Source organism: Achroia grisella, unplaced genomic scaffold, assembly GCF_030625045.1.
Source record: "Achroia grisella isolate CSIRO2021 unplaced genomic scaffold, CSIRO_AGI_Agris_v1 utg402, whole genome shotgun sequence".
Taxonomy (NCBI): domain Eukaryota; kingdom Metazoa; phylum Arthropoda; class Insecta; order Lepidoptera; family Pyralidae; genus Achroia; species Achroia grisella.
This window is the reverse complement of record NW_026712841.1, coordinates 1,737,518-1,761,759: the sequence shown is the minus strand read 5'-3', so window position 1 is coordinate 1,761,759 and position 24,242 is coordinate 1,737,518. Positions and strand designations below refer to the sequence as shown.

Here is a 24,242-nt window from a genome sequence, read left to right as displayed (position 1 = left end):
AGCATGTATGAAATACGTACTACCAAATTTCATGAAAAGAAAATGTAGTTAATTGAAAGTAGGTATGCCATAATTAATAGTATATATTATTATTGATATTTTACATTATTTTGTACTTTATAGTACATATCTTATTAAACAGTACACATGCACTATAGGAGCACAATAAATCATTTACCTACGAATTGTGTATAAAATGGCATCTTATATTTCAGTTTCAAAACGTAGGGGAGCGGGGGGCACATTGTTACAATTTTTAGATAAATGTTAATATGACAAAAGCTATGAAACAAATTATACATTGGATTACTTGCAAAGTTAGTATGTCTATTTAGCTATTAAAATATGACAGAAAATTTATTAAAATGTATGTATTTTTTTCACGATGGGAAATTTAACTAAACAAGTCGATTGTAACATCTTACCCCCCAATTGGGGCTAGTTGTTACATCATCGGGGCACGATGTTACGGTAGATAAATAAACACAATCATTAATTATACATATTTTTTTATTATTATTTTAAAACATTATAAACAATAGACATCATTTTAAACAGTCTTGTAACATTTAAAACCAGGAAACCAGTCCTGCCCAGCCATATTATTTTTATACCAACTGGGGGGAATATTTTTTAAATCGAGTTTTATAGAAATAGTAATAGAAATAGAAATAATCTTTATTCAAATAAACTCATTACAAGCACTTTTGAATAGTCATATTTTGATTCTACCACTCATTCGGAATGCAGATTCATCACAAGAAGAATGAGCAACAAACTTGTGTGTTGCTCTTTTTAATAGATGTTTTTTTATATAAATAATTACAGTATAACACGCACTCATTATTAGTGTAATTAGATAATATTGTCAGTGCTATGGATTTGAAGTTTTTCTATAAAAACATTATTATCGTTAACGAATTCTTCAATTTTATAGTAAGCTTAAGCGTAGTTGTTACATGTAACAACTTACCCCAAACAATTGTAACTACTTGCCCCATGATACGTTTTTTAATATAAATTGAAGTCATCATTAATGTATATCAATATCAGAATAAAATAATATTGCAAATTCAAGGTAGATATGTAATGAACGTTCAAGGTTAAAAATTTTGAGGAAATAAAAGATATAGGCATCAGGAATCAAAAATTTCGTAAAAGATTTTTTTACTTACTTGGTTGAAATCGAGACACATGCACACAACCTAGCTCCTTTGCGCTTGGCGGGTCATTGATAGTTTTTATCTAGTGCACGACGTTATAACAACACAAATGAGTCAAATTATATCCATCAAAGAGTTTAAAATCCCGGTAAAAACGCGTGTAACTTCCTACCCCTGCAACAACGTGCCCCCCGCTCCCCTACTAAAAAAAAGTATAGCAAGAAATCGTTACATCTTCAATTTTGTAATTTTAGGATTCACAGTGTAGTGACGACGATACCGAATCTCCTGCCAGCCGAGGTATTCTCGAATTCTCCACAGACAAAGCTGGACAAGACGTCACACCGCTCAACTTTAACTTTAGCAAACAACGGTCGACTACTCTCAATTCAATCACTGGTAAATTATCTCCACCATCTACAATGGAATGTAAATCGATTTTTTTACATTTCTAAACATGTCTGACCATATAGCACTGGCGCCCATGTATATTAGTAGAAACAAAAGCTATTTGTGCCTATATTTATATGTACAATTGTAAATATCTACATAAATGACACTAAAGACATGGGTGTCCGTGTATATTATATTTTATAGTGTAGATTCTGTACACATAGAAAATGAATGGAGCTATGTGCAATTCCCTTTCAAATATTAATCCTTTTATGACTATCACTATTCTTTATTCAATTCTGTTAATCTACTAGTTTTACATACTTAAGTACAAATAATACATAAGTACCTACAGACTGAATTTACTATTATCATTTCTATATATGTATATACATAGGTATTATGATTATAATGTCTACCTATATAACCAGAATGGTTATTCAGAGGTGTTTATGTAATATAATCATACATAAAGTCTTAAAATATTACGTATGCATTAAAATCAATCCACTTTGTGTTAATAAATTTGAATTCCACAAAAATATAATAAATATCTCTTGAAAACACCAGGTGTATGTAAAAGTAATAAAGTTAAAAACAGATTTTTGTGATGAATAAATAAGTGTTCGTGTTTTATAATTAGCAATTAATTAAATCTCTCAGTTATTTTAAAACCTACGTAAAATAATTCTGAGACCAACAATTCCATAAATTTTAATAGAAACAAAAAGCTAAACTTTGTAAAAACATACTCTAAAGACCTTATAGGTATCTATGTATTATAATACCTTCATATTCAAAGTATAAATATCTACAATAAAATTACCATGAAATAATAAATGTAAATTTAAAGTACCTATGTTAAAATTTTATTTCATTAAGAGCAGCATGTATTACGCTTGTTGTTTCCGTATTATTTATTTACTCCTGTTTATTGGTGAAACGGGCGACACGAGAGGGGGATGATAATGCAGGTTTGCCATAAAAATGTAGAGAAGTCATACACGCAGGTTTATATCAAATTTGACTAGAATCGAAAGTATCAAAAATTTGTGTATGATGTGAGCCTGCCATCCCCCAATCTGTCGGGCCCACGCCGCCCCGCTCTGAGCGCGGCCCTTGTGTGCAGGCATGCTAGCGCAACTAAAACGGAGCTTCCCAGACCTCTACCATCATAAAACACACCAGCCGCTGCACAACAAGTACTGTAAGTATTACTACAACTAATAGTGCATGTCTCGATCGATAAGTATTTATTTAACAAAACTCGAAACATTACATAAATGACGCTAAACATATGTCAACTAACATAACATATAACATATTTTTGAAATTTTATTCTTGTATCTAATATTGTCACCATCAAGCTAATTGTAATCAATTACCTAATTTTATCTTTAATTACCTCCTCTTAAATTCATTCAGTGACTTCATATTTTTCATCTATATATACATATTTGCATCATTTTCAGCGCAATCAACACCTCAAACATACAGAGGTCGAGCAGCCGTACGGCGGCAATCGTCGGTGGGTCCATTAAATGACACATCGCCACTAACTGGGGGCGCAGGTGCTGGGGAGCCAGCTATCAGTACACCCGCCCACAGCACTACATTACCAGTGTCCAGCCTCAGTACGAACCCAAGCTCGTACTACACCAACGCGTCGCCTAGTCCCCCGGCGGCACCGCCTGCTCCCGTGCACGTCTCTTGCGATGACATCTTAGCGCCCTCCGCGCCACCTTCCGCCGCGCGAACACCGTCATCGCGCTCGGCCCCACATTCAGCTGTTAATCTTCACCAAACGGGCCGACCAGCCGCACTTTCTTTCAACTCTGAAAAAGCACAAAATGCTGCCCATGTACGTATCGACTAATTTCTTTTTTTAAAACGAAACAAAATGTGTCAAATACATACTAGTTACTTTGTTATGAAGTAGATATCTAATGATTCTATGTAAAAAACGATTATGTATTTATATTTCAGGATAGTGTTTCGCCGCAATATCAAAACATTGGCGCCGCAGCAACAGCCGCATCGGTAGCCACTGTATTGACTAGACTAGAAGAGTTGAGTCGGCGAGTGGCTGTTCTTGAAACTGGCCTCACGAGTGACGTTCGCCGTATCCTACAACTACTCCAAGCACGGGACCCGGCACACCACAATGCGCAACCTGCGCACACGCCTTCACAACCGCTGCCGAAAACCTCTCTATCTGTGCCTCAAAAAAATGACGTATGATATTTATCTAACATTACTATATTAATATGTATATCACATTTTATCTCAAATCAACCAATAATATAATTGTAGGCATAAAATTTAAATATACGATAGTTTTCAATTTCTTAAAAAATTTGCTATACCTGACTATGAACTTTAATATGTATCTAATACTAAATACGTAAAGTTAAGAAGTATAAAAAGATATCAAAGATATAATTATTAATTTCTTCAATTGTAAATATAACAAACTTGTATTCTTATTGATCACCAATTATGTAGGTAGTGTTGGCACATGAAAAAAGAAAAAGGCTTTTATACAAAAAGAGGTTTCATGTGCTAACAGGTAGCACTAAAGCAAAAACGCATGCATGTAGCTTACAGTATAAAATATTTATCCGTAAATCCTTTCTCGCGTTATTATTGAATGATAGATTTGTTCTAATACTCTGGTAATTATGGAGGCGATTTATTGGTTGGGTACTATAGCCATACCTAAATTCATATTTAATAGATATTATTGTGATATTCTTATTCTAACCTACTCTCTCCAATAGGATAATAAAAACATACTAATACAAAATTTCTGTGAGAGGTGAAATCGTCTGTTGTACACTTCTGATGCAATGAAAAGTTAATGAATAGTAATTTCGGATCTAGTCTCGCTAATTACACATAAATATGCAACAGAATCAATGGGAATGGACTTGGAACGGCGATCGGGATCGTGATCGCAACGGCCCACGGTACGGACGCGGGGAACGAGCCGAGCGCACGCCCGGCGTGCAGCGGTCCGCCTCGGAACCGCACGCACCTGTTCCCCCTGCGCTGCCACCACCACCGCATTCGCACTCTTTTTACAGGTAACATTATTATGTTTTATATACTTTTCATATAAATTACGTGTACATAATTATTTAACAATATGTGGAGCCAATGGAAAATACCTATTTTCGAAACAAGAATAATTCGTATACAAATTCAGATTCAAACATAATATACTTTTTCGAAAAGATGTTACTTTTCGAAAAAATATATTATGTTTGAGCTGCTAGATTTTCAGTACACTCAAGAATATTATGAATTGTATAGTAATAACTAGTCCGAACAACATACAGCCAGACAAATTATAATGCTGCATCCTTTCATAGATAACCTCGAAAAAATGTCTCTATAAATTATATATTATATAATTTGCCTTTTATTGTGAGTTTCAAACTCACATTTTGTGATAATCGTTTCCACCGAAATACGGAATCTGCTTGTGAAGGGGGAGGAAAATACCACATCAGTGGTCACTTCCTGGTGAATTCATCACGATGAATTGACTGACCTTCATGCTATTTCTGTCATACTACACTGGTGCCCCGGCAGCGCATACTGTTAGCGCAGGCAGGTGCACCATTCCATTATAATCCATAATAAAACCTGCCACCAAAATACTAACAAGTATTGGTTGGAGACGATAGTTTTGTGAAGTGTTTGGGATTGTCCATTAATCACATTTAGCTGGAAAGGAGGGGGAGGAGTTTGATAAAAATCACGAAAATATTACAAGGGGAAGGGGGAGTGTACTAAGATATCACGTGTATTTATTTTTAGGGCAATCAAAAAAAACATTTTTATCATGGCCCAAATTTCAGAATAGTATATGTATTAAATTATAATTTTCTAAAAAAATTAAGATTCTTTGTAGGCACTAAAAATACACGTGATATTGGGGAGGGGGTTGTGCTAAACCTCACTACGTCTCACCAAAGGGGGGGGGGGTTAAAAAATGCTAATAAGAGATCACATAATTAATGAAAGGTCTCTTTGTGGGCGCGGTGGGTGCAGGTAGTGTGAGGCAGGCGAGACGAGCGCCCCCCGATCCCGGGCCTGGCCCTCGGCGCGCTCGCTCGCCGAGTCCGCGTCGTGCGGCTCGCTGGCGGGCGGGTGCGCGGCGCCGGCCGCCGGCTGCGCGCGCCCGACCGCGGCCCGCGCGCGCTTCCACTTCTGCCGGCGCATCGCGCGCTCCCGGCCCGACCACGTCCGCACCTACCTCTGACGCGGCCCTCACCTCACGCATGGACCAATTTTATACTTCCGTTGACGCCTAATTGAACACGTCCTCGCGATATTGCCGTCGGGCGGATGCGTCCGCCGAGACCGCAACGAGTCCATTTGTAATAAAATATATCTCGAACAAGCTTTTGTAAAAACGTAAAAATGTCCAGCGAACCCGTATTCGTTTAGAATATTATAGAGACTTGGAACGTCGTCGGTTCTTATGTGAGATGACACGTGTGGTTTGAAACGCAATAAGTGATGGTTATATTGGGTGCTTTAATTTTATGTAATTTATAGGCTTTTATGTGAAGCCATTTTTTATTATTACGTATGGATGTGTAAAGTACGACAGCACTATCTGAGAGTATTAATCTTCGATATTCTCGAAAAGATTTGTTTATTACACTCAACTAATTTATAATTTGTATACCTATACACATTCCTGAACACCTGAATTTGTCATAGATTTTGATCTCCGCGAAATTCAGGATGAGGTTTATAAGACTGAGAGATTACGTAACTACCGTGAACTGTATTTCCAGAAGAGAGTAAACGATAAACGCTTTCTACCCGTCCTTGCTCCTTGCCTTCACATAGTAGCTAGGTAATGTATAACACTACTAGAAAGGTCGAGATTAATATTGTATCCTGAATACTCCTTGTGGAAGTGCGTTTATGAAGATCACTTGACACATAGGTGTACACTACCGCATTGTCTAATATAATGCATAGCTATAAATATTATGTCAAACTATTTACGAGTTCTTGTTATTCGTTAAACAGGCATACCTAATTTTACGTATATACGTTTCACTCATTAGATTAGAACTGTCGAACTAAAAGTGCAATTGAAAAATCGACTTCAACTCCTCTGTTTATAAGTTGTGTAAGTTTTACTAAAATTATGGCTCAAATTATTGACTTTACGTTGTAATCGTAGTTACGAAATAAGAAACCTAGCCAATATATCATTATAAGCAATAATGAAACCCACCATATATAAGGATCTACTTGTACATCATTATTATTTATGTAAGTGGCTATAAAATATTTCATTATAATCTATAAATTATATTCAGATAGTGCTAAATCATTTACTTGAAGATGTATGTTATATACATAAATAATTAATTATTTCAAATATCATTAAAGGGTGGTGTCATGATTTATATAATCGTGTACCTAATACTTAAGCGAAAAGTCTCTACAAATAAGAATACATTCGTTGGCATAGTGATCGTACATGAATGTAAAACTAAATAAATTGATAAGAAAACATTTCAGCTATTATTAGCACGAAAAAAAATAAAACAGTTCAGTATGTGAAATGAATTTAGTAGACTTTTATTGTTTTTGTGAATAAGGGCTGTTTCATAAATATAAATCAGACTCAAATATTCACTGATCACCGATTCATACAGAAACATCGTGTCATTCCTATACCTGCCTACAATTTTTTTTGTTACCAAGGCCATCGTTTTACAGTAGGTACTATAACTACAACAAAAATAATTTCCCATGTGGATTATACTCATATATTATTCATACTAGGTCGATAATATAATCAAATGTAATACATACCTACTTTAATATTCTGAAAACAACCGTGCCTTTATTAATCGTTTCAATTAAATCATAAAATCTATTTTAACCAAATTGTACCTCTTATGGTTTTAATTCTGCATCTATTACAGATGCAGAATTAAAACCATTTCAATTCATTATTTCTGCTACTAGACTGCCACAACTAACTAACCTACTTGAGTATCATGAAAATAACAGTAGTTGAGTTTTCATACTCATAGTTCACTTTTCCTATTATTAAATTCGTACTTTAACTTTCGTGATTTTCAATTTAATCTATGGTCAAGATATTCCAACAAAAAAGAACTGTTTCTTTCGTGTTCGTTTCAGGAAACTATTTCCATATAATTTATACAAGGTAACAACCAACGATATTTTTATTAAAATTATAACTACATATATGCTTAGTTCACGCAAGTGCCTTTACGCGTAGTGTACTAACTACTGACCATCTGATACTGTTACATTCATAAATATGCAGTTGTATAATTATTAAGGAAATCACCTCCGCGATTAAGTGATAAAGGCACTTGTATGAGCACATATTGTGCATTGAATAATATTGTGTAATTTCAACGAGTTTCACAAGAGTACTTATCGTTAATTATATTTACAGTCACACATTTTATTTATTAATCTCCAAGATATTTAGTAGATATTGTTTAAATAATTTTTAATGCGATAATGTAAATATTATTACATGTAGGTACTTAGATTTAGATTTGTAAATTGGTCAATTCTCTGATGAACATAATTCTCAAATCTTTCTAAATTGTAAAATTGTTGCTTTGCTTTAAAATTACGCCGAGCACTCTAGATTAACTTTAAAAATGTTTGCTTTTATAGTAATATAATACATATGTAGTACATCAAGTAACGAGATACTAACAAAATACATTACTCCCATATACATTATTGCATCAATTAGTAAATCGTTTATGACATGCTTTAGCATGAAGTTATATATCTATACTGCCAAATTGCGAAAAACCTATAATAAGTCTATTAAACCAGTATAATAATCACTCAAATTGACATGTTTACATTATTTATTTGTTGATTATACATAATCGTGAATTAATATGTTGTGCATACCTATTGTCACATAATTATCTATGAAATACCTAATTAAAACAGTTTGACATCAAAGTAACATTTTCAAAACAGTTAGTAAATAGGTACATTGTTAACGCTTAATGTGATATGGAAGGAAAAAGAATTGCAAAAGATCTGACAATCGAACCAAATAATATGGTTTACATAATTTTTACTTGTTACATTCATAACTACCCTACTCGACCAACAGTAAAGTATTAAAAACATAGATACTAAATTGCCTGATTATTTCATTAGCACAGATATGAATATAAATCGATTCCGTAACTGTATGCACATCAAGTCACTATTTTGGACCCTTATGATGTACTTGCGCATAATTAAATCTTAACCGACCTACATTATAGTAAAATCAAGGCTAATATCGGTGCAGTCATAGTGGGGGTAAGATCGGTAATGACGAACACTCATCTAGGGCTAGATCTAATCCCATGACATTGGTAAAATGATCTAATCCAATGTCATAGGATTAGTTTTATTATTATTATTCGGTTTAATTCCATATTTCATGAAGAAATAACTAACAGACATTGCTATCGATTTGTTTACAATACAAAATTTATTAGATTGAAATAGAAATTGAGAATAGAACCCGAATAAATAAATCGAGACGGTGTAGGAAACGACCCGGTGTATTCCACTCTACTGCCCGACATTGCCCCTTATTTTTGTGTCTTGTGTAGACTGTATTACTATATTAGTAACTAGTGCCTATAATCATTTGTACCCTAAATAAACGACTCGAACTTCCAAAAGATAAAAATTATATCTTTAGGAAGATAACATTTACATCATCATATAATATCTATTTTTTTAATTATGAGTTTAGAAGGAGCTCTTATGTTTCAGTATGGACTGAGGTACTAATACAGTCTATCTCTATCTACATCGGTTCATGCCATGGGGTCGGTATCTCTAACTTTTATAACCTTTTTTTACATTCTCGCACTGATGAGGACTTTATCAAAAATTATATAATTATTTACTACTTTATACTGTTCAGTTATAGGGCAAGGAAATGTTGCTATGACTGTTCAGCTGAGCCGAGCTTATTACAATAAAAATTACTAAATAAAATGCAATGACAATACAATCTATTCGTAAATTCCGGTTATAGGTATTCATATCCATTACGTAGCGTACCTACCTATAGGAAAATGTTATTATTATACCTATACATATGATGGCCAAAATCAGAATGACATTGAGTTTTTTCTCACCAAAAAAATTTAAATAATGCGTTCAAATATTACTATAGAAATATTCTTACATGGCTTCAGTAAAATGCTATAAACATATAAAGCATCTTGTAAAAGTTTCAGTGTGCGTCTGGTTACAATTACAACTACAACTATTGTCCATGTATAATAGTTAATATCAGAAGGTAGGTACCTAATCTGAATCTAGTAATAGAGACAAAGTTGACACCAAGTTCTTCATATTATTTAAAAATTTGTGTACTTTTTATCATCGTAATTGTAAAGAAGTCGTTTATAACTATAACAAAGATATGAAAAAATTACATACATACCTACATATTATTAAAAAATCTGTAAATATATATAGTATACAATTACAGTTACACAAATGCAATAATAATAAGTCAAGATCATTCACCCAGCGTCATGTAGTCCCTAACCTAAGCAGAGCTTGTCTTATGGGTACTAAAGAACTCATATAAATGTCTACTTAGATTGTTCACATAATATACACACAACACATCCAGACCAAAACAAACAAGTAAGTAATGAATACAAATGTTTGCATCATGTGAGGAATCGAACCCTCGACCATCGAAAGTAAGCGGTCTGCTAAACAAATTAAAAATAATACTAACTTAATGAGAAGAATTTTTGCTAGGCATTTACTTTAATATTAAATACGCGTATGTATAAAATAATACCAATCAATCATTTTTTAATTATATTATTTTAAAAAAGGTATAATATATTATGTATGAACTTTATAATTAATAAAATTATTTTTTACATTAACCACTCAAGCTACAAATCTCAAACGAATTAAATAGGTTAAGAAGTATATTTCTACAGATATCATGAAATATCCGGATCATACATAAAACTTGGTATAATCTCGTTTTTACATACGTAGATACAGTATATTACGTATGTTTGATGGAAACACGGTATAGAATAATTTTACATACAAACAACTTTTCCTTACTTCGCAAGCTACATTGTCTATAGTTTCCAGTTGTGTCCCGAGTACCAGTGGGTGTTAACTTACTTGAGTTACTTGAGTTGCATATATACATTTGCATATTTATCTTTTTCATTACAAATTCCTAAATTATCCTTTTTAAAATAAATTAATCTATAAGTTTGATGTAAAATTTCAGTAATATTATAATAAATTCTTAAGTTGCTTACTTAATGCCTATATACAATTATTTTGTAAGGACTTTTTTTAATAATTTAATAATATGAGTGTAACCACCTAAATATGCTTTTGCATTTGCAATTGATACAAAAAAATTTAGTTAGAATTTTTTAATGAAATCAATTAAGCAATAAGAGCCATTTAATAATAAGAAGCATAATAACAGTTTCATGACCAAATAGGTAATCATCTTATCTTATTATTTCGTTACGTTACGTCCATCAGCTTGTCTCTCTGTTCCTATCGATTTTTACTAGTGTCAATAATATTAAGTTTTCGATATATCCAAAGGCACTAATAAAAAGAACTAAGGAAATTTACGTTCTGCACTATACATAAACATCATACAAATATAAAACTATAGAAATATTTAAATTAAAGTAATTTTTATATCTATTTGTTTATTAAATAGGTAATAACGCGTCTGTAGTAGGTGACCTGTTTATTATTTAGGTATATTTATCACGTGTTACTATAGTATTATACATCACACCATATAGTTACCATACTACCTACTTTTACTGTTGCTTTTGAATTTAAATAATAGAGTTAAAGTACCAATAAATATTAAAATGGCTTGTTAAAATAAAAAAATATATAAGAACCTAAATCTGCTTTGTTCTTAAATATATACAGTAATTATTAGTACAATATCTTAATATTGCTAAACAACATTCATATGTTTATTAAAGTTTCTAGACATAACGTATGTGTATGACTTTCGTTATTATGTATTCACATTCCATGCGTTGACGGAGTTTTCTGTTTACAAAATATGGTAAGGTTTTTGAGATCATCATTGTCAAATCTCGTCATTTATTACATAAATAGATATGACTCCATTTTATCCATGGTAATTAAATAGTCACTTTAGGAGTTTCGTAAACTATGATGATTCCTAATCCTAATAATTCTTTTATTTAATACGTTTCTGTATTGCCCACCTAATTGTTCTTAGTTTCACCTAATTACAGGTTATTTTCGATTCACCTAAAGTGGCCTATTTTCTATGACAAGTTAAACCATTAGTACCTAAGTCAGCAACGCTATGTTAGCAGAGGATGCTCTTAATTATAAGTAAAAACTCTTAAGTGTAACTTTAAGTCATCACCTTGCGATACCATGTTCGCTTAATCATTTGAAAAAATTGTTGCCTTGAAATATTTTAGTCACAGAAAACTGGTTGTTTCAGCTTTGAATAATCTCACTATTACTATATTGTATAAGAATATCGTTAACATAAGTTAAGTATTTTATATTTTACCAACATCAAGCGCGCAAAATAAAAGCGTACTTTGTATTGTGTAATTTTGTCTGTGATCAAAATTTATTATTAAGCTGAAAAATTAAGCGCACGTATAATTTCTTTCAAAATGCAGGCTGTTTATTTATACATTCTGTAAACACTATTAAACAATACATTAAAGATACGTAAATATCTTTGAAATATAAATATTTATTACGATAGGTATCTTTTATGAAAACCATAATATGTTACTACTTATTTAATAAACATATTTCTCCTTTACCCTACAGTAAAGGAGAAGTATAATTATGAAGTAATATGCAATTGTCTTTTTTTAAATTCATGGAACTTATATCGAGGCGTTAATTAGATACTTACGTATCTAAATGAATGGATTTCGATCAAAATTGACACCCAATCATTTCGTACTACAAAAATATGCAAGTAAGTAATTTCCACAGAGAATTTTGTTTAATAAGGTACTTACTAGACAAACTTATAAACATAAAATTCGACGGATTATTATTAAATACAGATATGCGTACGCACATTTGTTTATCTAACAATTTTAGTAGTTTACAGGATGGATAAATAATTATTAAGTATTTCTTTATCATATCTTTGATATAACATTAACCAGTTAACTAATTTACGGTGATACAAAATATTAAGCTAAAGCATGTTGCGTGTTTATGAAATCATGTTAAGAAATTTCATAAAATACCATATATTTATATTTACATAATTTCATAGAATAGATACAGGCTTAAATATGGCTGTTACATACAAGTCTGCAATAGGTCGATGATTATTATATCTAATATGGTTGTAAAAATATTCGTCTGTAGAGGTTGGTTTGTTGTTAATTATTGTAGTTAGGTATTTATTTTTCTGTTATAGTAGATTTAGTAATTCACGAAAACGTTCTAGACACTAATATTATCTTCTACATAAATATAATTTAAAGGCTTTATGGTCTAATCGTACTAACTATTGTAACTATTACTATAATTACTACCTATTGTTGCTATGGCATATTTATATTATCTTGATATTATTATTGATTGACAGAAATGTATACAACGAATTCTCGACTATACAAAATATTCCGATTTTCGACACATTGTTAAATTTCGGTCAATCAATTAATTACGCAAAAACAGTCAGACCTGGATGAGCGAGAATTAAAAAGAACTTGGATTTTTTCACTTAACTAAATCTATAATTACAACTGAAGTGATGTATAGATGTTAAAGGAAAGTGATGTGTAGGACGATGTTGTAAAATTCAGTAGATATCTATACTATTATTTCAGTCTAGGTGTTTAAATATATAATACCTAGATTATATTACTCTTATAAAACTCACGATTGATATTCATTTATTGTGTAATTTGAGAATATAATCACGCTTTTGAAACTTAAATCTCGTGCTTGACCGAAAGTAGGTATTCTCAAAGAATGAAGCAAAAAAACAATGATCGTGCCTAATTTATTGTGACGGTTTTGTTAGTTAACCGAACTATCGTAAGTAACATCAGGCAGACGTCGTCCTATCCAGCGACAAGCGGAATAAGCTCCAATTGTATTTTCAAACGTTCCTGGAACGAATTGAAATATACACTCAATTCTTCTAAATAGGAGCAGAGACCGCTTAGGAGAAAATAGGTGATAAATATACGTAGGCAGAAGAAATATATATCTATATTAAGAAGATAAACAAGTGGTTCAGAAAAATCACTCTCTCTAAGACGTCAAGGAGTTACAATGATGAAACATGGCAATTACACTTACATATTCAGTACCAGTTCAGCCAACAGATTTGACTGTAAGAAAATAATATTTATCACAGACAATTAAAAAAATATAGACGGACCACTAAAGCAGGTAATGAAACTATACTAACCATATACCTGCGAAATATCTTGGCACCGAATATATATTTTTGTTTTATCTCTATTACTAGATACCAAAAGAATACTTACATACATAAACAGATTTGCAATATATGCATATGAAAAAAATATTAATTTGATAAACCAAAAATAAGTTATTCCTTTTCAAAGACAGCAGAATAATGAAGTGGCAAAATATTTAATTCAATTAATTAATAGAATTTAATAGTTTTATTAAGAAGGATATATTAAAGTTTCTTAAGTGTTGGCAACGTGCACGTGATACCCTAGTGTTTGACGCGTCCATAAGTTACCGTAACCGCTTACCATGAGATCGGCCGCGTAGGTACTTGATTGCCATCATTGTGGTATAAAAAAAAACAATGTTCTGTCTACTGAGAATATCAAGATAATATGAATTTAAAATTTATATTAATATTCATTTTTAGCTCAAACATAAAACAACGATTGTGTTTAAATTACATTATCACATAGGTTTCATAAAACAGCCGCAGGCATCTACTACCTACTTACTAAATTAAACAATATGTAAGATAATATTTAAGAGTTAATTAATTTACTAAAAACACAAACATTATGCTTTAATACTTTGTAATACAATATACATAGTTGTCGAACATCGTGTTCTTTATTAATAAATAAATATACCAAAACAAATCGTACATGATAAAATTGTAAACATGTACTTAGATCAATAACAAGCACATTAGTCACATAGTTTGAAAGTTTCGATTCATTGAACAGCGCAAAATTTCTTGTGGAGCGAGTTCATCGAAATAAAATATCACGCACATGCGACTAGTTGTTTTATTTTATATACCTATCCCTACAGATCTGGTTGCTGGTGTTTCGTTTTTCTCTTTATAGATTCAGGAAAAGTGTCCTCCATACATCTTCACCAGGGATGTTAGGGAGCTCCGTAACCGTAACCGTAACCGAATCCGAAATAAAAGTTTCGGATAATATCGGATAGGGGCGGAGCCTAACACAGACATGTTATGTAACCATATCATTAGCTATTTGTATTTTACTTTTGAAATTCCTTAAAAAATTAATATCCATCACTGAAATTATCCGAAACTAACGGATAATCCGAAATAATTTCATATCCGCATCTATATCCGTATCCGGTATAATAATCACTCCTATATCCGAAACCCATCCGTATCCGAAATTTCTTATCCATAACATCCCTGATCTTTACTAACTTAGATACCACGGATTAAAGGCAGTATATAAATACCTAAGTAAACTAATTTACCAACTTGTATTCTAAATAGTTTTTAAAATAAGGCACTATTAAGTATTAGACACTATTTTAAGTTTTACGATGTCTGTTTTGGTTGTACGTAAGAAATGTAAATATATATATTACTAGCTGTTCCTGCAACTTCGTCCGCGTGGAATTTAACCTTATTTTACTAAAATAAAAGAATTTTCTAAAAAAAAGTAGCCTAAGTTACCCCTTTTTTACATCAGCTACCTACCAAAAAAATCCCGTCAAAATCGGTTCAGCCATTTCAGAGATTAGCCGGAACAAACAGACCAACAGACAGACAAAAATTAAAAAAATATATATTTTGGTATATGTATCGTTTATGTATTCATATACATGAAGTAAAAAACGGTTAATTTCAATATTACAAACAGGCACTCCAATTTTATTTATATGTATAGATATATAGATATATATATATATGTGATTCAGTCAGCCAACTATTAACAGCCTTCATTTGTATTTATTTTTACCTAATTTCATACTAATAATATCTAATGGTGATTATTATTATATCCTTTCTCAGAAGAAACACAGATTTGTTGTAGTCTACTGTATAAATATTGAACATTTACTGTCAGTTGAGTCTATGTCTTTAAAAGGGCTTTTTTCATGATTTTTGTGATTCAACCAATCAAAAATAAAACTATTTTCATTTAAAATAACAATATAAAAATAAAAGTATGGTTGGTTTCATGAGAAAAATTTTAGCCCAATAAACACCACATACATTTAATCTGGTCACACTGGCAGTATGCCAAAGTCTTAAAAATACTTAAAAAAAATTGTCGAATTATTGAATTTTGACATTAATTTTATTATTTTTTTACAAAATCATAGACATGTGCGAAAATTAAAACTTGTTTATTAAAAATCAAAAATTCATTTTAAAATGAACTATCAATGGAGTAGCAATATAATTAAATGTCATAAATGCCGTCACACAATTCTTGAAGAAATATGTGAAAGGATACACAAAAACACATGTGATAGTATGTGTAACAGTTACAATATCAACAAATTTATTCACCTACAGGAAGACAAATTGCCACAATGGATAAAAATAAAAATTGAGGATGAACAATGGACAAAAGGAAAACTTCACTGTGAAAACTGTAATTCTAAAGTTGGTTCATTTGATTTTATATCTGGAAGAAAATGTGATTGTACACAGACTATCCTACCGTCTGTGCATTTAATATCAAGTCAAGTTGATAGACCTATAGTCACTAAACAATTAACATAAAAGTAATATTAAAGTTAAAAATAACCTTCATAAACAATCTTTTTATTCATAACAATATATTTTAAATTCATTCTACAACCATTTGTGAAGATATTGCATCATTTACTTCAGAATCTCTGCATTGTGCAGCTTGTAATTCTCTGCGTATCTGTAAAAAAATGTAAATAATTATTCTGTAATAAGATAGTGAAGATGGATCAGTAATATACGTCATACAGTCACACTAATTATATCAGCCTCAATTTTAAGAAAAGACTACTGTGAATATACTTGCCAGAATAGCAAAATTGAAAAACATATTTAAAACAGCAGATGGGGCTTTTTTAAATTTGGCTTTCAGTTTGTATGAATGGTCACACAAAATGATAACTTATAATACTTAAAATTATCTTACCCCATATTAGGTTATTACTGTTCGAAAAATTTTTACTTACATTCATTGAAGGGAAAACTATATATCAACTTTAACAATAATTTTATTATACCCCAATAACTTAAACATTCATAAAGATATTGTATTGTACCACACAAAAATTCACGATCAAAGTTAAAAACTATAAGGTGAAGACCTACTTCTGGTGTGATTGTAGGATGCAGCTGTTTTCTTAGTAATTCAAGTAGGGCATCTCGTTGTTCAGTAGATATATCTGCTTTATAGCGCTGCACAAAAGTTAACAGTGCCTGATGCCACAACACTGGCAAAGTACGAGAATCCATTTGGAACCTAAAGAAAATATACATATTATAAATTTTCTCATTATACATTGTATGATGAAACAGTCTGAATTGCCATACTGTGATAATACCATACAATGAAAACCCAAATTAAATTCATCTTCTAATATTATAAATGTGAAAGTGTGTCTGATTGTCTGTATTCTTTTTCGCAAGGAAACAAAGCTTAATAGATTTAAACAATATTTGATATGGAAAAATATTTCAATCAGTTGAAGAACATGAGTAGATGGTTACCACATCTACTCATGTTTTTAACTAGTTGTCAAATATTAACCATATTGTAGCTGATGCAACAGTCCACATATATTATGGTTATAGGACAATATCAAGCTTCAAGCCCCAAGTGAAGGATTTTTTTTTACATAATAACTAAAATGAAAATATATAGATTACATACCTAAGAAAATGAAACACAACAGCATCAACAACTCTATATGGTAGTGCATATTTTTTATCAAATAAGATTCGTAAAAATATAGAGTTGGCCCCAGTGTAATCCATTTCAGCTATTTTTAGTAATGCGGCACTAGAGTGTAACACAGGTACAGAATTACGGGCTAACACTGAACCAACAATAATAGCCTCTCTCAAAGTACAGTCTCCAGCCTGAAATATTATTATTGTGATACAATTCTCCACATTTATTACTTTATTTAACAATTTGCTGTTATGAATTTACCTTAATTGGATAGTACCATACTATTCCAAAGAGATGTTTAATACATACAGACATAATGTAAACCTCTGAATAAACAAGTGTAGAGATACTCAATACTCAATGAGTATAAAAAGAAATCAGTTGGTATTATATAGCTTATATTATATATTAATAATATAAGCTTTAAACTAAAACTTACTTCCAAAAGAGGCAGAAGAATGCCTTTCATGAAAGCCCCTGGTTTAAATAGAGCCTTCCTTAAAGCTTGATATAAATGAAAATTCAACCTCTTGTACTCGGCCAAGTCATCCCTGACTCGAGGTAGCAAGACCAAGTTGTAGAAACGTTGAGCCATTTTCTCTTTTAAATTAGAAGCAAAAATTCTGGTAGCCTGCAAAAAGTAAACATATTATATCCCTAACACATGTATGTCCTGGTTCAGTAACCTTGTTATCATACAGTTACAGGCAACGTATGAAATTAGTCATATATATATAGAACAATGACTGATTTCGCAGATTGTTGTCAACAGTAATCCATGAAATAATGATTTATCCTAGTGATTTAAATGTGCAGTCATTTTAGGGTGGACTGGGCATTACTAGTAAGTTACAGTCTGTGTAAACAATCAATGATACACTAGAAGTATTATATTTAAAAGGACTTTATTTACTTTGAATTTAAATATACCTTTATATTAGAACTAAACTGAAATAGATATAAACATATTTACTTATTTATTTTATAACTATACATGAAATATGTACCTGATACATTGCAGCTGCAGACCAAGTTGTGGGTTCTGTTATGTACAATATCTGTTCCCAATTTTGAAGGTTTGGAACCATTTTAAATGCTTTAGGTAATTTGCCCGAGCGATATTTTTTAAGAACATCTCGCACTCCTTCGTACATTGTTTTGATCCTATTCAAAGACATACGTAATTTCATTACATTAAGGATATTTAGAAATTTAATACACCAATATATTAAAGTTTGAAATGTATGTTCACCTATGTAAAAAAGGTATTTATATTTTATAAAAAGTGATACTTGATGACTTTTGTGTTCTAACTTAACTTTCATGTCATATTCTCTTCTTCACTTTCATTCATCACTTATTTAGGGTAGTTGGAACACATTTCAATTGTAATAAAAGAAATACATTTTCTTAAGGTATCTTTAATCAATTTGCCAATTACACTAAAATATAGAAAAGTTAGGCCACAATTAATAACTGATATGCTACATTCCTGCATTATTAAGATTTAAAATAAATTAAAGATTATACCTACATACCTGGGGTCAATATTCTGTAACTTAAGAGTTTCAACATCTGAAAACTGTGTTTGTAATTCTGTTTGTTTGTCAGTAATTTTATCTTTTATGATATCTGCTAGTGTTCGAGTTTTTTCTGAATTTGGTGACATAAACATTTTCAAAGCTTCCTCATCATCATCATTAATTTCAACATTATCATAGTATGTATCCAATTCCAAATCATCATGCTCTGAACTAGATTCTTTATCTGATTCTCCATCTGAATTTTAACATTCATAGCTTAATTACTGTGTATGACAGTAAAATTATTTATATATCATTCATATATGTGTAATAAATAACAATATTTATAATATTGATATAAAATTACATAACTAGCCACACCTAAACTAGATTTAAAAACAAGTTAAATAAATGTATGCAGCTACCACAAACTTTATACTAACCATTGAACATTGATTGTAATTGAACATGTTTAGCAGGAGGTGGCCCCGATTCATCAGGCCCCAGCTCCGCTTGCTGCCTTCTAGCAGTCTTTAAAATTTTTTTTGACAAGTCAGCTTTAATGAACTAGAAACAATAAATTATCTTTAGAAGATGTGCACAGATGACAAGGTTATAATAACATTATATTATAATATTTTACATATGAAACTTGCGATTTTATAATAGAATTAGTTCTCTTCGGTAATTCTATCTACAAGTAGTAGTCAGTCTATATTTTCTGCAGGCCTGAACTCCAAATACATAAGATTTAACATATACTGCTCTTAATCTCAATTTAAAAATTCGCAATTTTAGTTTATATAGATTTCAGTAATGAACCATTAAAGAAATCTGAATAAACTAAAATTTAATAAATAAATAAAATATGTATAAATTAAATTTTCCCATATATCTGGCAATTTATTCTCCTTCTCAATATGAAGCAAATTAAATCAATTATTACAAGAATACATTATAATAGAAGATACACTACATTATTATTTTTACATATACATTGTTGTTATGGGGTCTATTATGTATCTATATGTCCCTGTGGCTGCAGTGGGCTCAATGCATGAAGGTTGAGTTGTTACTTCTATAATTTATAAGGATGGTTCAAGGAACTGAGTAACTGATACTCATCAAGATGTGTCAATCCTATAGACCAATCATGAACTATAGTACCTAGGAGGGTATTGATAATAGAGACTAACTGCCACTTTACTAGCATTGTAACATGTCAGATGGACCTCTCTCGCAAACTTAGTGGTTCATTACAAATGGACTGACTGGCTTCAGCTTCAAGGTATCGTCGTATGCCGCTTATGCATGATTTCTATTTTATCATGGAAAAAATGTTGTATGCATTTTTAAAAAGCAGTTTTGTCGGTAATGTTCAATATTTAATTTTATCCATTACCTCATCATCATTATCGTGTCGATTTCTTTCTTTGTGCCGCTTCCTACTTTTTAATACGTTGACTGATTCTATTTGATCGGCGAGGGCTATGTTTCTTCCTACTTCTGAAGGTTTTGACTTCTTAACTTTTCCCATAATTAATATGTTGATTTTATGGTATGATACACAATTATTTTGATTTAAGATTATTTGTTGTATTATATACTAATATTTATAAAACACTACTAAAGAATAACAGAAAATAAGATAAATGCAGAAAACTACAAATAGAAATTATAAAATACAACATGTGCGCAGTGCTGCCATATAGTCGTCGTGCTTTTACCAAATGTCAATAAAAATACCCTAAGAATTAAATAAACTAAATTATCAAATTATATAAATATAAATATATAAAAATTTATATAGACTACTTCTAAATATAGTAATGTTATTGTCGTTATTTTGTGTATTTTGATGGTTCGAGAGCCTGATGACCTGTGAGCGACGAATTTTAACATCACTGCATGTGTGGTTTTAAAAGGCTCAATAGGACTTGGCTATCCAAAGCTATAAAACATAATAAATAAAAATGGGGTCTGTGGGGCAGTGTGGGGACTGGGGTTATGTCTATTTAATTTGTGGCGGTGCCAAAAGCCAATTACAAAACTATATTCTTTATAAATATGAAGAAAGTAAAAAGATAACTTTTAAATAATTTTATTTGTTTCAATTTTTAGGTGGTAGATACCACGGAGCTGTTTGATCCTTGGATAAAGATTGATACAAAGAATATGGATTGATACTTGGTCCTAGTGTTTGATCATACTTCGTTGGCAACACTGATTGTTTATTTTCAAAATTTACTATAGTTACCTATTACCTAGAAATCTATATTATTCCTATAAAATTACTAGAAAAATCTCGAATATAATAAAGAGAAGGACTTGGCGACGGGATTATATTTTTTAAAATAAAATCTTTAAGTAATTTTGTTCATAAGTACTGTATTTATTCCACTGTTAGAACTATACGCTAGAAAAGAACACTATTTGCTTTGAGTGGTGTGTGAAAATATAACCTACAATACAGTAAAGTAATAATTACAGGAAAATAAGTGAGTTTACATAGAAACAAACCACGAACACGGAAAGACCATCTGAAATCTAACTTTAATAACCTTTTAGCAGAGTATAATATTTACGGTATGTATTATTACATCGTATAGTTCAGTTAGCCCCTTATTACTATCGTTACTCCATATTTATAAATAAGTTTATTAAAAAGAAATATGAGCACCTCATTGCAACGTGGTTACATTAGATGTAATACCTAGTATCATCAACAAAATCAGTAGGTTTATTGTTCTACACGATTTTTTAATCTACCTGCCTTACATTGATGAGCATAAATTTAATACACTTAGTTTTATTTGTATTTAATGTATTAAATTTATGCTCACCAACTGCGCCACCGCATATTATTAGTAGTAACTATTTTAAAACAGAATTGAAAGCACTGTTTGCTTCATCCATATCATTAATATATCGATTAACTTTAAATACTAATGAAGTAACTAGTATGTGTAAAAGTGTTTTATGATCAATACAATCAAATATGTATTTCATGCAAGCAAGAAACAAACGTCAGTAGTAGATTTACTGACCTTGAAATCAAATTGTCAACTGTGAAGCAATCTTTTTTCTCTCACTGCTCCACCAAACTTGGATACTTAGTGTAGTACATAAAAACAATATTATGTTTGTATTACTCTTCATGCTCCAAATGTAATTCATTTATATAATTTTCTTTCTTTCACATTCCAGATACAATGACATCAGAAATAATAGCTACACCTCCTTCAGTTTCCTGGGCACAAAGAAGCTCTCAAATTTTACTAACATTTAATGTAGAATGTCAAAAACCAGAAATTAACATTGAAAAGAAAATTGTGTCCTTTAAAGGTATTTGTGCACCAGATCATAAATTACATAAGGTGGAAATACAGTTATATGGTGAAGTAAATCCAGATAAAAGTACATATGATAACAAAGGCAGATACATTGACCTAACACTAGTAAAGGAAAAAGTAGATGAACCTTTCTGGCCTACATTAACAAGCGATAAAAAGAAACATCATTGGCTGAAAGTTGATTTTAACCGCTGGCAGGATGAAGATGACAGCAGTGAGGAGATTGATGATATGAATGATATGTTTTCAAGTAAGCTAGGTGACTTTGGTGATGAAAATGAAACAGAAGACACCAGTTCTGTGGAAGACGAAGATCTTCCAGATGTAAAGTAATATGTCTATGGTATAGCTGCCATTTTTACCAAATAGCAATCATAGGTCAGCCACTTTAGGAACTCAATTAGTGTTTATACAGAATAGTAAATTGATGATTTTATACTGAATAATTTCTAACTTGGTATTAGCGGTACTTGTTTATTATGAAGATATTCATTCCAAGTGTGCTAAAATTTCCAATATTTTACAAATAGAAATTATATCAATTAGATAAAATATCAGATACATTTGTATCTATATCTTAGATTAAATATTATAGATGAACTTGATGAATCTTGTATGCCGCTTATGCATGATTTCTATTTTATCATGGAAAAAATGTTGTATGCATTTTTAAAAAGCAGTTTTGTCGGTAATGTTCAATATTTAATTTTATCCATTACCTCATCATCATTATCGTGTCGATTTCTTTCTTTGTGCCGCTTCCTAATTTTATTGTTTTTAAACTATTCAAATGTTAATTCTGAATACAAGGATATATTTAGTTATATTCAAAATGCAAAATTATATAATTTATCTGTTTCAATTATTTTGGTCAGTTTTTCCAAAATTTATGTACAAGGAAAATAATTTGAAATAAAGTATCCTGAATCACATAAATGTCATATTTAAACTATTTTGATATTATAACTGAAGGCTAAGCACTCAGACGCGACATTATCAGCACTGGCAAAAGTTTTGGAATATAAAATTGAATAACAATTCTTGTTAAGGTTGGTTTTTTCATTTACTTTCTTTACAAAAAACGAATTAAGAATATACTAGTATTATTACTTATATCAACCATACATTTAATAATCTAATTTGAGTATATGGAGTAGCGAGCTATCAGCGTCATCAGCCACTCATAGGGTTCTGCCCTGTGAGTGCTGACTGGGCTATTATGTATCTGTGCACATATAAACTGTTTGAACCTAAGCAATGGTTGTCTAGTTTTAAAACTAAGCGACGCTTATAGTATATTATTTTGTTCTGTTTATCGTTTAAAGAAAAGGCAAAGGAGTTCCCAAATGCACCAATATAGCCATATCTGCGTGTTTGATATTCTTCATTTTTTTTAGTTTATTGAATTGTTGAGATAATGTAGTCATACAGTGCTTGCAGTATGAATACTAAATAACTGACAGAACCAGTATTTTTTTTAGAACCTACCGTACCAATATTTGTATTTTTAAGATAAGAAGCTGTCTGTGCTTCTTATGTCCCCGTTTTCGTAGATGTGAAAAAAATTATGTTAAGTATTAGAAATATGAAATGAAAAAC

General features: G+C 31.0%; 3 protein-coding genes across 3 annotated transcripts in view; 2 read left to right on the top strand and 1 right to left on the bottom strand.

The window, feature by feature from the left end:
- The window catches only part of LOC131844199 (potassium voltage-gated channel unc-103-like), a 32,434-nt gene extending 27,552 nt beyond the window's left edge, over nucleotides 1–4,882 (top strand). The window contains exons 15-19 of the mRNA XM_059193012.1: nucleotides 1,418–1,562; nucleotides 2,686–2,763; nucleotides 3,029–3,417; nucleotides 3,543–3,791; nucleotides 4,470–4,882. Of these exons, the coding sequence (XP_059048995.1) occupies nucleotides 1,418–1,562; nucleotides 2,686–2,763; nucleotides 3,029–3,417; nucleotides 3,543–3,791; nucleotides 4,470–4,646 (1,038 nt within the window). The 3' untranslated portion in view covers nucleotides 4,647–4,882. The remainder of the gene's footprint in view (nucleotides 1–1,417; nucleotides 1,563–2,685; nucleotides 2,764–3,028; nucleotides 3,418–3,542; nucleotides 3,792–4,469) is intronic.
- An 11,709-nt stretch (nucleotides 4,883–16,591) lies between these two features.
- On the bottom strand, nucleotides 16,592–21,001 carry LOC131844193 (bystin). The gene is made up of 8 exons (XM_059193005.1): nucleotides 20,693–21,001; nucleotides 19,734–19,857; nucleotides 19,306–19,546; nucleotides 18,775–18,931; nucleotides 18,207–18,398; nucleotides 17,747–17,955; nucleotides 17,185–17,335; nucleotides 16,592–16,759 (listed from the first exon to the last, which is right to left on the bottom strand). The coding sequence occupies exons 1-8, from the start codon at nucleotides 20,825–20,827 to the stop codon at nucleotides 16,679–16,681; spliced, it is 1,290 nt and encodes a 429-aa protein (XP_059048988.1). The 5' UTR covers nucleotides 20,828–21,001; the 3' UTR covers nucleotides 16,592–16,678.
- A 511-nt stretch (nucleotides 21,002–21,512) lies between these two features.
- LOC131844194 (uncharacterized protein CG16817-like) lies at nucleotides 21,513–23,160 on the top strand. Its single transcript, XM_059193006.1, has 2 exons — nucleotides 21,513–21,876; nucleotides 22,498–23,160. The coding sequence occupies exon 2, from the start codon at nucleotides 22,503–22,505 to the stop codon at nucleotides 22,974–22,976; it is 474 nt and encodes a 157-aa protein (XP_059048989.1). The 5' UTR covers nucleotides 21,513–21,876; nucleotides 22,498–22,502; the 3' UTR covers nucleotides 22,977–23,160.
- Nucleotides 23,161–24,242: the final 1,082 nt, after the last annotated feature.